The sequence below is a fragment of the Camelus bactrianus genome, chromosome 17 (genome assembly GCF_048773025.1).
Source record: "Camelus bactrianus isolate YW-2024 breed Bactrian camel chromosome 17, ASM4877302v1, whole genome shotgun sequence".
NCBI lineage: Eukaryota > Metazoa > Chordata > Mammalia > Artiodactyla > Camelidae > Camelus > Camelus bactrianus.
The window spans coordinates 31,697,254-31,708,594 of record NC_133555.1 but is presented as its reverse complement, the minus strand read 5'-3'; the positions used below and the strand labels follow the sequence as shown (position 1 = coordinate 31,708,594).

Genomic DNA, 11,341 nt, shown 5'->3' with positions numbered 1-11,341 from the left:
GAAAGAAAAATAAAAGGCAGCAGAAATAAGACCAAGCATATCAATAAGTATAATAAAGATGATTAAAAAGCTAAGAGCTCCCAGTAAGGTTAAAAATCAAATTACTGCATGTTCTCAAAATGATACCCAAAGGTAGAAAACAGAAACAAGGATATATTAGGCAGATGCAAGCAGAAAGGAGGGGTAATAGTTAGAAAGTCAGAAACCATTACTTCTGGACAAAGGACATTTCATAGCTACAGGATGTCACTTATGAATCATGCGTTGAATAAAACATGAAATGTATAAAGCAAAGACTTAAATACACAAGAACTGGGCAAAGCTGCGCTCTTGGCAGGAGACCCAACACTCTACCTTTCAGACTTTGATAGATCAAGTGGAAAGGCAATTGAGATTGACTTCTGCACTTATTCTATGTACCTGGAATATCTTCCTTCAGGTACGCATGACTTGTTCTCTCCTTTCAGATCTCTATCCAGAAACCACTGCAAAGATGCATTTCCTACTGCCCTATCAAAGTATTAGTAAGCCCCATCATTCTATACCCACTTTCATGGCATTTAATATATCTCAGTATATACTGTTAACTCCCCTCCCTAGAATATAAGCTCCATGGGAACAGGGGCCTTACTTTGCTCACTACTGTTTGCCCAGTACCCGCAAGAGTACATGTCACATTATATGTGCTCAGTATTTACTGAGTGAATGATACAGAACTGTGCTGTGCAATATGATGCAATGTCATGTATATAAGTTTAAAATACTGAGTTCCTCAAACTAGCCACATTTAAAGGGCTCAACAGTTATATGTGACTAGTGGCTACCGTATCAATGCAGATGTAGAACATTTCCATTTAAAATTCTGTTGATCGGGTCTTAATATAGGTTTGAATAGTATTTAGTAGACAAGTGATTCTGCCTATCCGTAGCAGAATTCACCTTTACTGAATGCACAATAATGGATCATGTACTGAGCTACAGGGAGAAACAATTCCAAGAAATAGAGGCTGTGCAGGTCATATTCAGTAACAACACTGCAATGTAGCTGGAGCAAGGAGATAGAATTTCCGTGGCTTTCTAAATGTATGGAAATTCAGAAACACTTCTAAAACAAAATCAAAACCAGAATTATTGACTACTTAGAAACTAATGTCAAAAAGAATACAAGAGTCTCTCAAATGTGGCCAAAGGCAGGTTGAGAGGAAAATTCAGTCTTAAAAAATGTGTTTTATTATAGTTAAATAAGTAAGCTGAAAAATTATTAAGTACTCAAGAAAAAAACTACAAAATAACCAAAAGATAATAGGAGGAAATTGAATGTTTAAACAAAACAAAAATAAACAGAATGGGAATAAAAAGTATGGGGAGATTTCTTAATTCCAAGAAAAAAATATGTACAACTTTATACCAATAAGTTAGAAAACTTTAGTAAAACATGACTTTCCAGAAAGATGTAGATTTCTAAAACATACAAGAAATGGTAAATAGCTCTGGAAGATCAACAGTTTGCAAAAAATTTGCCCCTACGTGGGCACTGAGACTGGATGGCTTTAGAGCTGAGTTCTAACAAACTCTTCAAAGTAAAATTAATAGATTTCAGAAACCAGGCCATAAACACTGTAAGGGCAGGGAGTACTGTTTTATTCACCACTGTATCCCAGCTCTTGGCCTAGTTTCTGGCACATAGTACAAACTACATAAAGGTCTGTTAAGGGACTAGAGAGGGAACATTTTATTATTTTATGTGTGTGTAATTTTCAAGGAAGGTAAGATACATTTTTAATTATAAAAACTGAAAATATTTATGGAGCAACAGACATTTTTTGTCCTTTGAAATATAGAAGTGAAGATTTACTAATCAAGACTTTTATTTTATAAAAACTGTTTCCTAGAAGGGCATTACCCGTTATTAAACAACTAATAACATATGTGATACACAAACATACATTTATAACATGAGAAGGCAACCAGTATTTTGATAGTACAAGAAGATGAGTTTCAGGAGACAAATATGTCCAACATAACTAAAAGGATCTGGACTTTACTTAAAAATTGCTAAATCAGAAAAGAAATTAAGAGTTCAAAAATGTTTTTGCTGATGGAAAAATACATCTTAGAGTATGTAAAAACTGATTTACAGGGTCAAAATACATTCTAGTTTCAATTCTTGTATATCCTGAATGAAATTCATATTAAATGTAAATAAAATGCTAAACATCCATCAATGTGCAAAAAAGGAATTCAGTTGCTCAAGTACTAGATACAACTTCATATTCTTTAAATCTACTCCCAGAATTATAAAAAAATAATTTATCAGCTGCTACCTAAGTTTGTTAACAATAAAAAGTAGTATATGTCGGTTATTTTCCCTACTGCATTTATCACTATAATATAAAACTTCCAATCCAATATTTTATGCTCCTGTATTAAAGCTAATTAGAACCTTAAAAAAATAGTTCTACATATAAAGTTGGTGGTTTAAGGCTCAGTAAACAGTAACTAAACAAACATCGTATAACAGATTTTTCCTCAAGAGAATAAGAGAGCCAAAGCTTTCTTCTTTTGTGAGCTTGCTTCACATTACTGTTTTGTCCAATTTTTTCCCGGTAAATAAAACCCCAAAGAGCTATAAGGACGGGATGGCCTCCAGTCATTGTTATTACAGGTTTGTTTTTGTTTAAGCCAAAAACCTTTGAAAATAGTTTAGTTCTGGCAGCAAATTAGATAAATTCTCAAAAATTCACATTTTCTTCAAAAAATTTTAACTGGCGAGCTTTCACACTATAAGCTGTATATTTTTCACCCATGTGCTCCCGCAAACGTACCTATTTGAGAAATATAAACAAAAAAATCAATATGTAATAGAAAAAAATATTTCTGTACTCTTAAAAGGGTTTTTCTCAGCATGATAACCAGAGGCAGAAACCTTATGGGAGAATACTAATAGTTCTGTTTACATAAAAATTTTAAATGTCAACATATCAAAAAATAAAGTCATAAGAAATTACAGAGCAAACAATAAACTAAGGAAAATATAACATACATGCCAAGAATTAATACCATATATATACAGAGAGAGCACTCAGAATCAATAAAACACATTATTAGAATATTAGAATTGATAAAAACAAAATCAGTCCCATAGATAACTCAACATAGGCATTTACAAAATAATACAAATGATCAGTTAACATACATAAAATTCAACCTGACTAGTAATCCAAAAAAAGTACTATGTGACATTCAAAGTATATCTGTGGAAAGAATGCCTGAAATTAAAATAACACTTAATAATGTGTTCAACAAATGTCATATACTTCCTGAGACAATACATTCAGAAGGACAGAACATCACGTCTTTGGTATTCCTGCCAAAAATGCATAATCTGGATCTATTCATGAGGAAACATCAGACAAGTCCAAACCGAGGGCATTTTATTAAACACATGACCTATATATACTCTTCAAAAATATCAAGGTCATGAAAAACAAAGAGTAACTATTGCAGATTAAAAGAGACATAACTAACTCTAAAACGTAATCCTAATTGGTTCCATACCCAGCATGACAGTATGAGGAGCTCTGCAGACCCTTCTTCAGTGAAACTGGTGAAAATTATTTTAAAAACCAACCATTTAACATCTCTGGAAATGGTCCAAAGGGTATAGGGCAAACAGGGACCCTTTTTTTTTTTTTTAAGAAAATCTACTAAAACTCAGTAAAAACAGTAAAACTACTAAGAACAGTGAGAGTAAGTGATTTGAATTAAGATTAAATATCTCCCTTCCCACTCCCAGCTCAGTGAGACAAAAACATCACCACACTGATGAAGTCAAGAACCGTTCCTGCTAACTCTTAGCTGGAAGGCTATCTTCCTGGGAGGGGCAGGGTATCAGCATATCTCATCCTGCCCCCAATACCTGTTTTAACAATAAGTTTTGGGAGAGTGCAGCCAAGAAGTGGGAGCTTCTTTCTTACGTCCAGCTCAGACTCAGGATGGAGGCTCTATCTTGGGTATAGGGCCACTGAAAATATTGGGGCCCCAAACACCTTTGCCCCAGACCATAAGGCAAAATTTCCATGCTGGGTGAAACAATGCCAAGAAGACCAAATACTACTGCCTGTCACGCTCTCTGAGTTTCCAAGGTGGGAGTATCACTCAGAGACAAGCATGCTATTGTTCCCACTCCAGCTCCAAAGCTGTGCATCAAGATTTTGCCTGAGGGTAGAAGCAACATGTAAAATAGCACCAAGTTCTCAATGAACTGACTTCATTTGGAACAGAGAGTGGAGAAATTCAAGCCTAAGGGTGCTCTCAAACACTGGAGGTACTGGTGAAAGCTCTTTGGAAGGAGGTTTGTAGATTCACTGCATATATGAGCTAAACTGTAGGCCAAATGGAAAGAACCAAGCAGCTGGAGAGGCCCCCTAGGTTCAGAACAAATCACAAATGCTGACCTTGGGAACTACCCCTGCAAAGGAGCCCAAATTTGATTGGATTGGTTGGTAGAGCAATGTGTGCCCCAGGGCATTGTTGAAAACAATAAAAGCAATCAGCTGACAACTAAAACTTAACATCTGAGTGAGGTCTGAGGAAGGGAACATCAAGAGAGCTCTGCCAAACCCACTGTCATTCCAAGGTAGCTGTGGACAGACCCAAGGCTGCACCCACTGAGGGGCAACGTCAGAGGCTTTACGTTGTGAGGGCTGGGGTGAGGGGTAACATAGACTTTACTAAAATAATTCAGACAATCACTAAACAAACAAGCAGATAACAATAACAATCCCCCATCACTGGAGGCTAGAATCAGAGCTACAACTTACTATCTAAAATGTCCGGTTTCCAATAAAAAGTTACGAGATATGCAAAGAAACAGAATAGTATGACACATGCACTGGAAAAAAAGCAGGCAAGAGCAACAGGATGTTGGATTTAACAAAGACATCAAAGTACCCATTAAAAACGTGTTCACAGAACTAAAAGAAACCATGATTATAGAAGTAAAGAAAGTTATGATGACAATGTCACATCAAATAGAGAATACTGATAAAGAGAAAGAAGGTATAAAAAGAGCCAAATGGGAACAGACTCAAAGACATAGAAAACAAATTTATGGTTACCAGGAGGGGAAGGGGATGTGAAGGGATAAATTGGGAGTTCAAGATTCGCAGATACTGCAGATACTAACATACATAAAATAAACAACAAATTCATACTGTATAGCATAGGGAACTATATTTAATATCTTGTAGTAACTTACAGTAAAAAATAATATGAAAACAAATATATGTATGTTCATGTATGACTGAAGCATTATGCTGTACACCAGAAATTGACACGTTGTAAATTGACTATACTTCAATTAAAAATACATATATATGGCTATAACTGAAAAAAAAAAGTTAAAAAAAAAATATATATATATACAAAAAAAAAAAAAAAACCAAATGGTAATTCTGGAGTTGAGGAAAGAAAATGAAGAAGATGAACAGAGGCTCAGAGAAATGTGACACCATTAAACATACCACGTGTAATGGGAGTACAGAAGGAGAGGACAGAGAAAAAGGAGCAGAAAAATATTTAAAGAAGTAATGGCTGCAAATTTCCCAAGTTTTTTGAAAAACAATCTACACATCCAGGAATCTCAATGAATCCCAAGCAGGATCAGCTCAGAGAGCCACACACAGACACATTAAAGTAAAAGTCCTGATGCTGTAATGTATACAGAAGTTAAAATACAAGGTTGTATACATGAAACTTACATAATGTTATAAACCAATGTTACCTCAATAAGAAAAAATAAGTTAAAAAAAATAATAAAAGCAATATTCCAACAACAGTAACAATGAAGTAAAAGTGCTGAAAGCCAAAAATAAGAAGAAAATCTTGAAGCAGCAAGAGAAAAATTACTCATTACTTACAAGAGAACCCCAATAATATTAACAGCTGACATCATAAACAATGGAAGTCAGAAGCAGTGGGGTAACATATGCAGAGTGCTCCAAAAACAAATTGTCAACCAAGAATCCCATATCCAGTAAGGTTATCTTTCAGAAATGAAGGCAAAATAAAGATATTCCCAGATAACAAAAACAGAATTTGTGGCTAGCAGACTTGCCTTATAAGAACTACTAAAGAAGTTCATCAGGCTGAAAGCAAGAGACCCCAGGCAATAATTCCAATTTACATGAAAACACAAAAAGCACTGATGAAAGTAATTATGTAAATAAAAAAACAATATAAATGTAAATTGATTTTCCTTTTCTTCTTGGAACTGATTTTAAAAGCAACTGTATAATACAATATGTACAGAAGATGGTGAAGGAAGAAGCACCAGAAATCTGTCTCCTCACATGGACAAAAACTGTACTGGCAGAATCTGCCTGATGTAATTACTTTGGAACTCTGAAGTCTATTAAAGGCTTCAAATATCCAGGGTAAGGCTTGAATGGTAAATTGTGGTTAATTTAAGTTAATTTCAGCTCTTAGTACCCCTCACCTGGATACAAGCAGCTGTGCAATGTTCCTGAAGCAGCCCGTACATAGCTCACAGGAGCCAGGGTAAGCAATAAGAATCGTGTCCTCCAAGAACTGGGGACCTATCTGCGTACTAATAGCTGACTGCTGCTTCTCATCACAGAGGGGCAGACAGAGGCAGGCAACCACTGTTCAAACTCTCATTAACAATGTTATAAACACCATACCTTCCAGCTGAAAGAACTTCTAGGGGATTTGACAGAACCAATATAGGTATTGTGTGAGTGCCAGAAGAAGAGAAAAAAAGAAAGAGAGATTATTTGAAGAACTAGTAGCCCAAAAGTTCCCAAATTTGATGAAAGACTTGAATATAAACATCCAAGAAACTCAACAAACTCCAAGTAGGATGAACACAAACAGTTCACACCCAGACACATTATAATCAAACTGTCAAATGCCAAAGACAAAGAGAATCCTGAAAGCAGCAAGAAAGGAGCAACTCATCATATACAAGAGATTCTCCAATAAGATAATTAGTAGATTTCTCATCAGAAACATTGGAGGCCAGAAGGTAGTGGGATGGTATTTTCAAAGTGAAAAAAAAAAAACAAAAAAAAAACTGTCCACCAAGAATCCTCTATCTGGCAAAAATGTCCTTCAAAAGTGAAAGAAAAAAGATTTGGCCATCTACAACAACATGGATGGACCTACAAGGCATTATGCTATTGGAAATAAATCAAGAGAGAGAAAACCAAACATTGTATGAGCTCACTTACATACAAAATCTAAAAACAAAACTGGTGGAGGGTGTAGCTCAGGGGGAGGGTGTAGCTCAGGGAGAGGGGTAGCTCAGTGGTAGAGTGCATGCTTAGCATGGATGAAGTCCTGAGTTCAATCCCCAGTGCCTCCATTAAAAAATAAATAAGTAAACCTAATTACCCCCTCTTCCTTACTCCCCCCTAAAAAACCCCACCAAAATCTTAAAAAAACAAACAAACAAAAAAAAAACCAACTCATAGAAACAGAGAACAGATTGGTGGTTGCCAGAGGTGGGTTGCAGGAATGAAGGAAATGGGTAAAGGTGATCAATAGGTACAAACTTCTGGTTATAAGAAAGTTTGGGGGATATAATACATAGCATGGTGACTAAGTTAATTGTACTCTATTGTACATTTGGAAGTTACTAATAGTGGATCTTAAAAGTTCTCATCACAAGAAAAAAATCTATGACAGGGACAGATGCTAACTAAACTTACTGTGGTAATCATTTCACAATATATACATATATCAAATCATCATGTTGTACACCTTAAACCAACACAATGTTACACATCAATTATATCTCAATAAAACTGGAAATGGGGGGAGGGAGAACTTAAGACATTCCCAAATAAATGATGAAGAAGGTTCACTAGACCTGCCCTGCAAGAAATACTAAAGGAAGTCATGCAGGTAGATATGAAAGTATACTAGACAGTAACTTAAAGCTGTATAAAGAAATAAAGATCTCAATAAAGGTAAATACACAGGCAGTTATCAAAGCTAATAGTATTATAACAATGGTTTATAATTCTATTTTTTATTTTCTGCATGATTTAAGAGACTAATACACTATAAAAATTATTAGTTTAAAAAGTTATTAGTCTAGGACTAATGTAACAACTTTGGTCTGTAGCTCCATATTTTGCTTTCTACAAAATTTAAGAGACTAATGCATTTAAAAAAAAAATCCCAATTACTAGTTAATATTTGTGGATTCACAATATACAAAGATGTAATTTTGTGACATCAGTAACTGAAAGGGGTGAAGACAGAGCTCTAAAGCAGCAGAGTTCTGTATGTTACTGAAGTTAAGGTGGTATAAATTCAGACTGGAGTATTAAAACTAGGATGTTAAATGTAATCCCCATGGTAACAATGAAGAAATAGTTACTGAATATACATTAAAGGAAATGAGAAAGGAATTAAAACATTTGACTACAAAAAAGGAACTAAACATAAGACAATAATGTAGGCTATTAGGGACAAAAAAGCTAGAAAGCATATAGAAAACAAATAGCAAAATGACAGAAGTTCCTCCCTATCATTAACTGCTTTAAGTGTAAATGAATTAAACTCTCCAATCAAAAGACAGAGACTGGCAGAATGGATAACAAAATTAAATGTTGTCTACAAAAGACACACACAGATTGAAAGGGAAAGGACTGAAAAAGATATCCCATGCAAACAATAACCAAAAGAGAGCAGGAGTGACTATACTAATATCAGACAAATCAGACTTGAAGACAAAATAGGTTACAAGAGACAAGGACATTATATATTAACAAAAAGATCAATATAGCAGGAAGATATAATAATTAAAAACATTTATGTACCTAATAACCCACCATTACAATATATGATGTAAAATCTGATAGAACTGAAGGAAAAAATAGACAGTTCTATAAACAGTTGGAGCATTCAATACATGCTCTCAATAACAGCTAGGACAACTAGACAGAAGGTAAGAAAACAGAGGACTTGAAAAACACAAAAGCCAACTAGATCTAACAGACATATACAGAACATTCTACCTGACAACAGCAGGATACACATTCTTCTCAAGTACACATGAGACATTTTCCAGGAGTGACATATATATGTTAGGCCACAAATTAAGTCTCAATAGATTAAAAAGGCAGATATCATAAAACGTATCTTCTCTGACCATAGCAGGATGAAGTTAGAAACCAGTAACACAAGGAAACGAGCAAATTCACAAATTTATGGAAATTAAACAACACAATGCATCAAAGAAGAAATCACAAGGGAAATTTAAAATATTGAAAGACAAATGAAAATGAGAACAATATACCAAAACTTATGAGATGCAGCAAGAGCAGTGCTGAGGGTGTAATATATAGCTGTAATTGCGTATGTTAAAAAAGAAAAAAGATCTCAAGTCAACAAACTAACTTATCAACCAGAGAAGTAGAAAAAGAACAAATTAAACCCAAAACTAAAATAAGTAAACAAACCTAATTACCTCCCCCAAAACAAATAAATAAAAACAAAACCCAAAACTAGAAGGAAGGAAATAATGAAGATTATAGCTGAGATGAACAAAATAAGAGTTTACAGAAACAGAGAAAAATCAATAAAACTACAAGTTGGTTCTTCAGAAAGATTAACAAAATTGACAAACCTTTAGCTATACTGAGAAAAAAAAAGACTCGTTACTAACCTCTGAAATGGATTTGGGGCATTACTACCATCTCTATAGAAATAAAAAGGATTCTAGGAGAGTACTATGAATGACTGTATGCCACCAAATTGCACAACTTTGATGAAATGGACTAATTCCAAGAAACATAAAACCTACCAAGACTGAATCATAAGAAGTAGAAAGTCTGAATATATCCATAACTAGCGAGGAGACTGATCAGTAATTTAAATCTCCTGACAAGTAAAGACCCTGGACCTTTGCTGGTGAATTCTGCCAAACATCTGGACAGGAACTGATCTTCCTCAAACTCTTCAGAGTTAAGAAGGAGGGGGTTACTTCCTGGCTTATTTTTGAGGCCAGCATTGCCCTGGTGCTAGGGCCAGATAGGGACACTACAATAAAAGAAAAGCATGGACTAATATCCCTTATGAACATTCTCCAACTCATTCTATGAGGTCAGTATTACCCTGATAACAAAAACAGATAAAGATATCACAAGAAAAGAAAACTAAAGACCAATATCTCATGTGAACACAGACACAGAAATGCTCAGCAAAGAACTAGAAATGACTCCAGCAACATATGAGAAGCAGTATACACCATGACTAAGAGGGAATGCAAGATGATTTAACATCCAAAAACCAGTTAATGTAACACACCCATATCAATAGAATAAAAACCAAAAACCACACGATCATCTAAATAGAAAGCATTTGACAAACCCAACACCTTTTCATCATTAAAAACACTCAGCAAACCAGGAATAGAAGGGACCTTCTTCAACCTGATAAAGGGCATCTAAGACCTCAGAGTTAACATTATAATTAATGGTGAAACACCAAATGCTTTCTAAGATCAGAAACAAGATAAGGATGTTTACTCTCACCACTTCTATTCAGCATTGTACTGGAGGTTCTAGCCAGGGCAGTTAGACAAGAAAAAGAAGTAAAAGGCATCCAGATTGGAAAGTAAAACTAACTGTATTCACAGATGACATGGTTATATGTATATAGCAAATTACAAGAAATCTACTAAAAAAAAAGGTGGGGGATTATTAAACCCAATAAACAAGGTCAGCAAGGTTACAAGGCCAATATTTTTTTAAGGTCAGTATTTTAAAAATCAAATTTATTTCTATGCTTTTTCAGTGAACAATCCAAAATGAATATAAGAAAATTCCAATTACAACAGTATTAAAAAGAACAAAATACTTAGGAATAGGTTTAACAAAAGACGTATAAAACTTATACTCTAGAAACTCAAAGCATGTTTTAAAGAAATTTAAGATCTAAATAAATGGAAAATCATCCCAAGTTCATGGATCAGAAGACTCAATATTGTTAAGATGGCAATGCTCCCCAAACTGATCTGCAGATTCAGGTCAATCCCTGATAAGAATCCCAGCTGGCTTCTTTGTAGAAATTGACAAGGAAATTCTAAAATTCATATAGAATTGCAAGGGACCCAGAACAGCCAAAAGAATCTTGAAAAAGGAGAACAAAGCTAGAGAACTCAACTGATTTCAAAACTTACTCTTACAAAGCAACAGTAAGCAAGACAGTGCAGTATTGGCACAAGGACAGAAATAAAGATGAACTGAATAGAATTGGGAATCCAAAAATAAACCCATGTATATAAGGCCAATAATTTTTGACAAGG

The 11,341-nt window shown here is 34.7% G+C and overlaps 1 protein-coding gene across 2 annotated transcripts in view; it reads right to left on the bottom strand.

The window, feature by feature from the left end:
* NEK4 (NIMA related kinase 4) overlaps window positions 1–11,341 on the bottom strand; it is a 39,173-nt gene that overhangs the window by 6,627 nt on the left and 21,205 nt on the right. The window contains exon 15 of one of the 2 annotated variants that reach the window (XM_074344740.1): window positions 1,625–2,825. The exons of the other annotated variant lie outside the window; for it this stretch is intronic. Coding sequence (XP_074200841.1) covers window positions 2,733–2,825 — 93 coding nt within the window. The 3' untranslated portion in view covers window positions 1,625–2,732. Of the gene's footprint in view, window positions 1–1,624; window positions 2,826–11,341 lie in introns of those variants that run through there. 2 annotated transcript variants of the gene reach the window in all.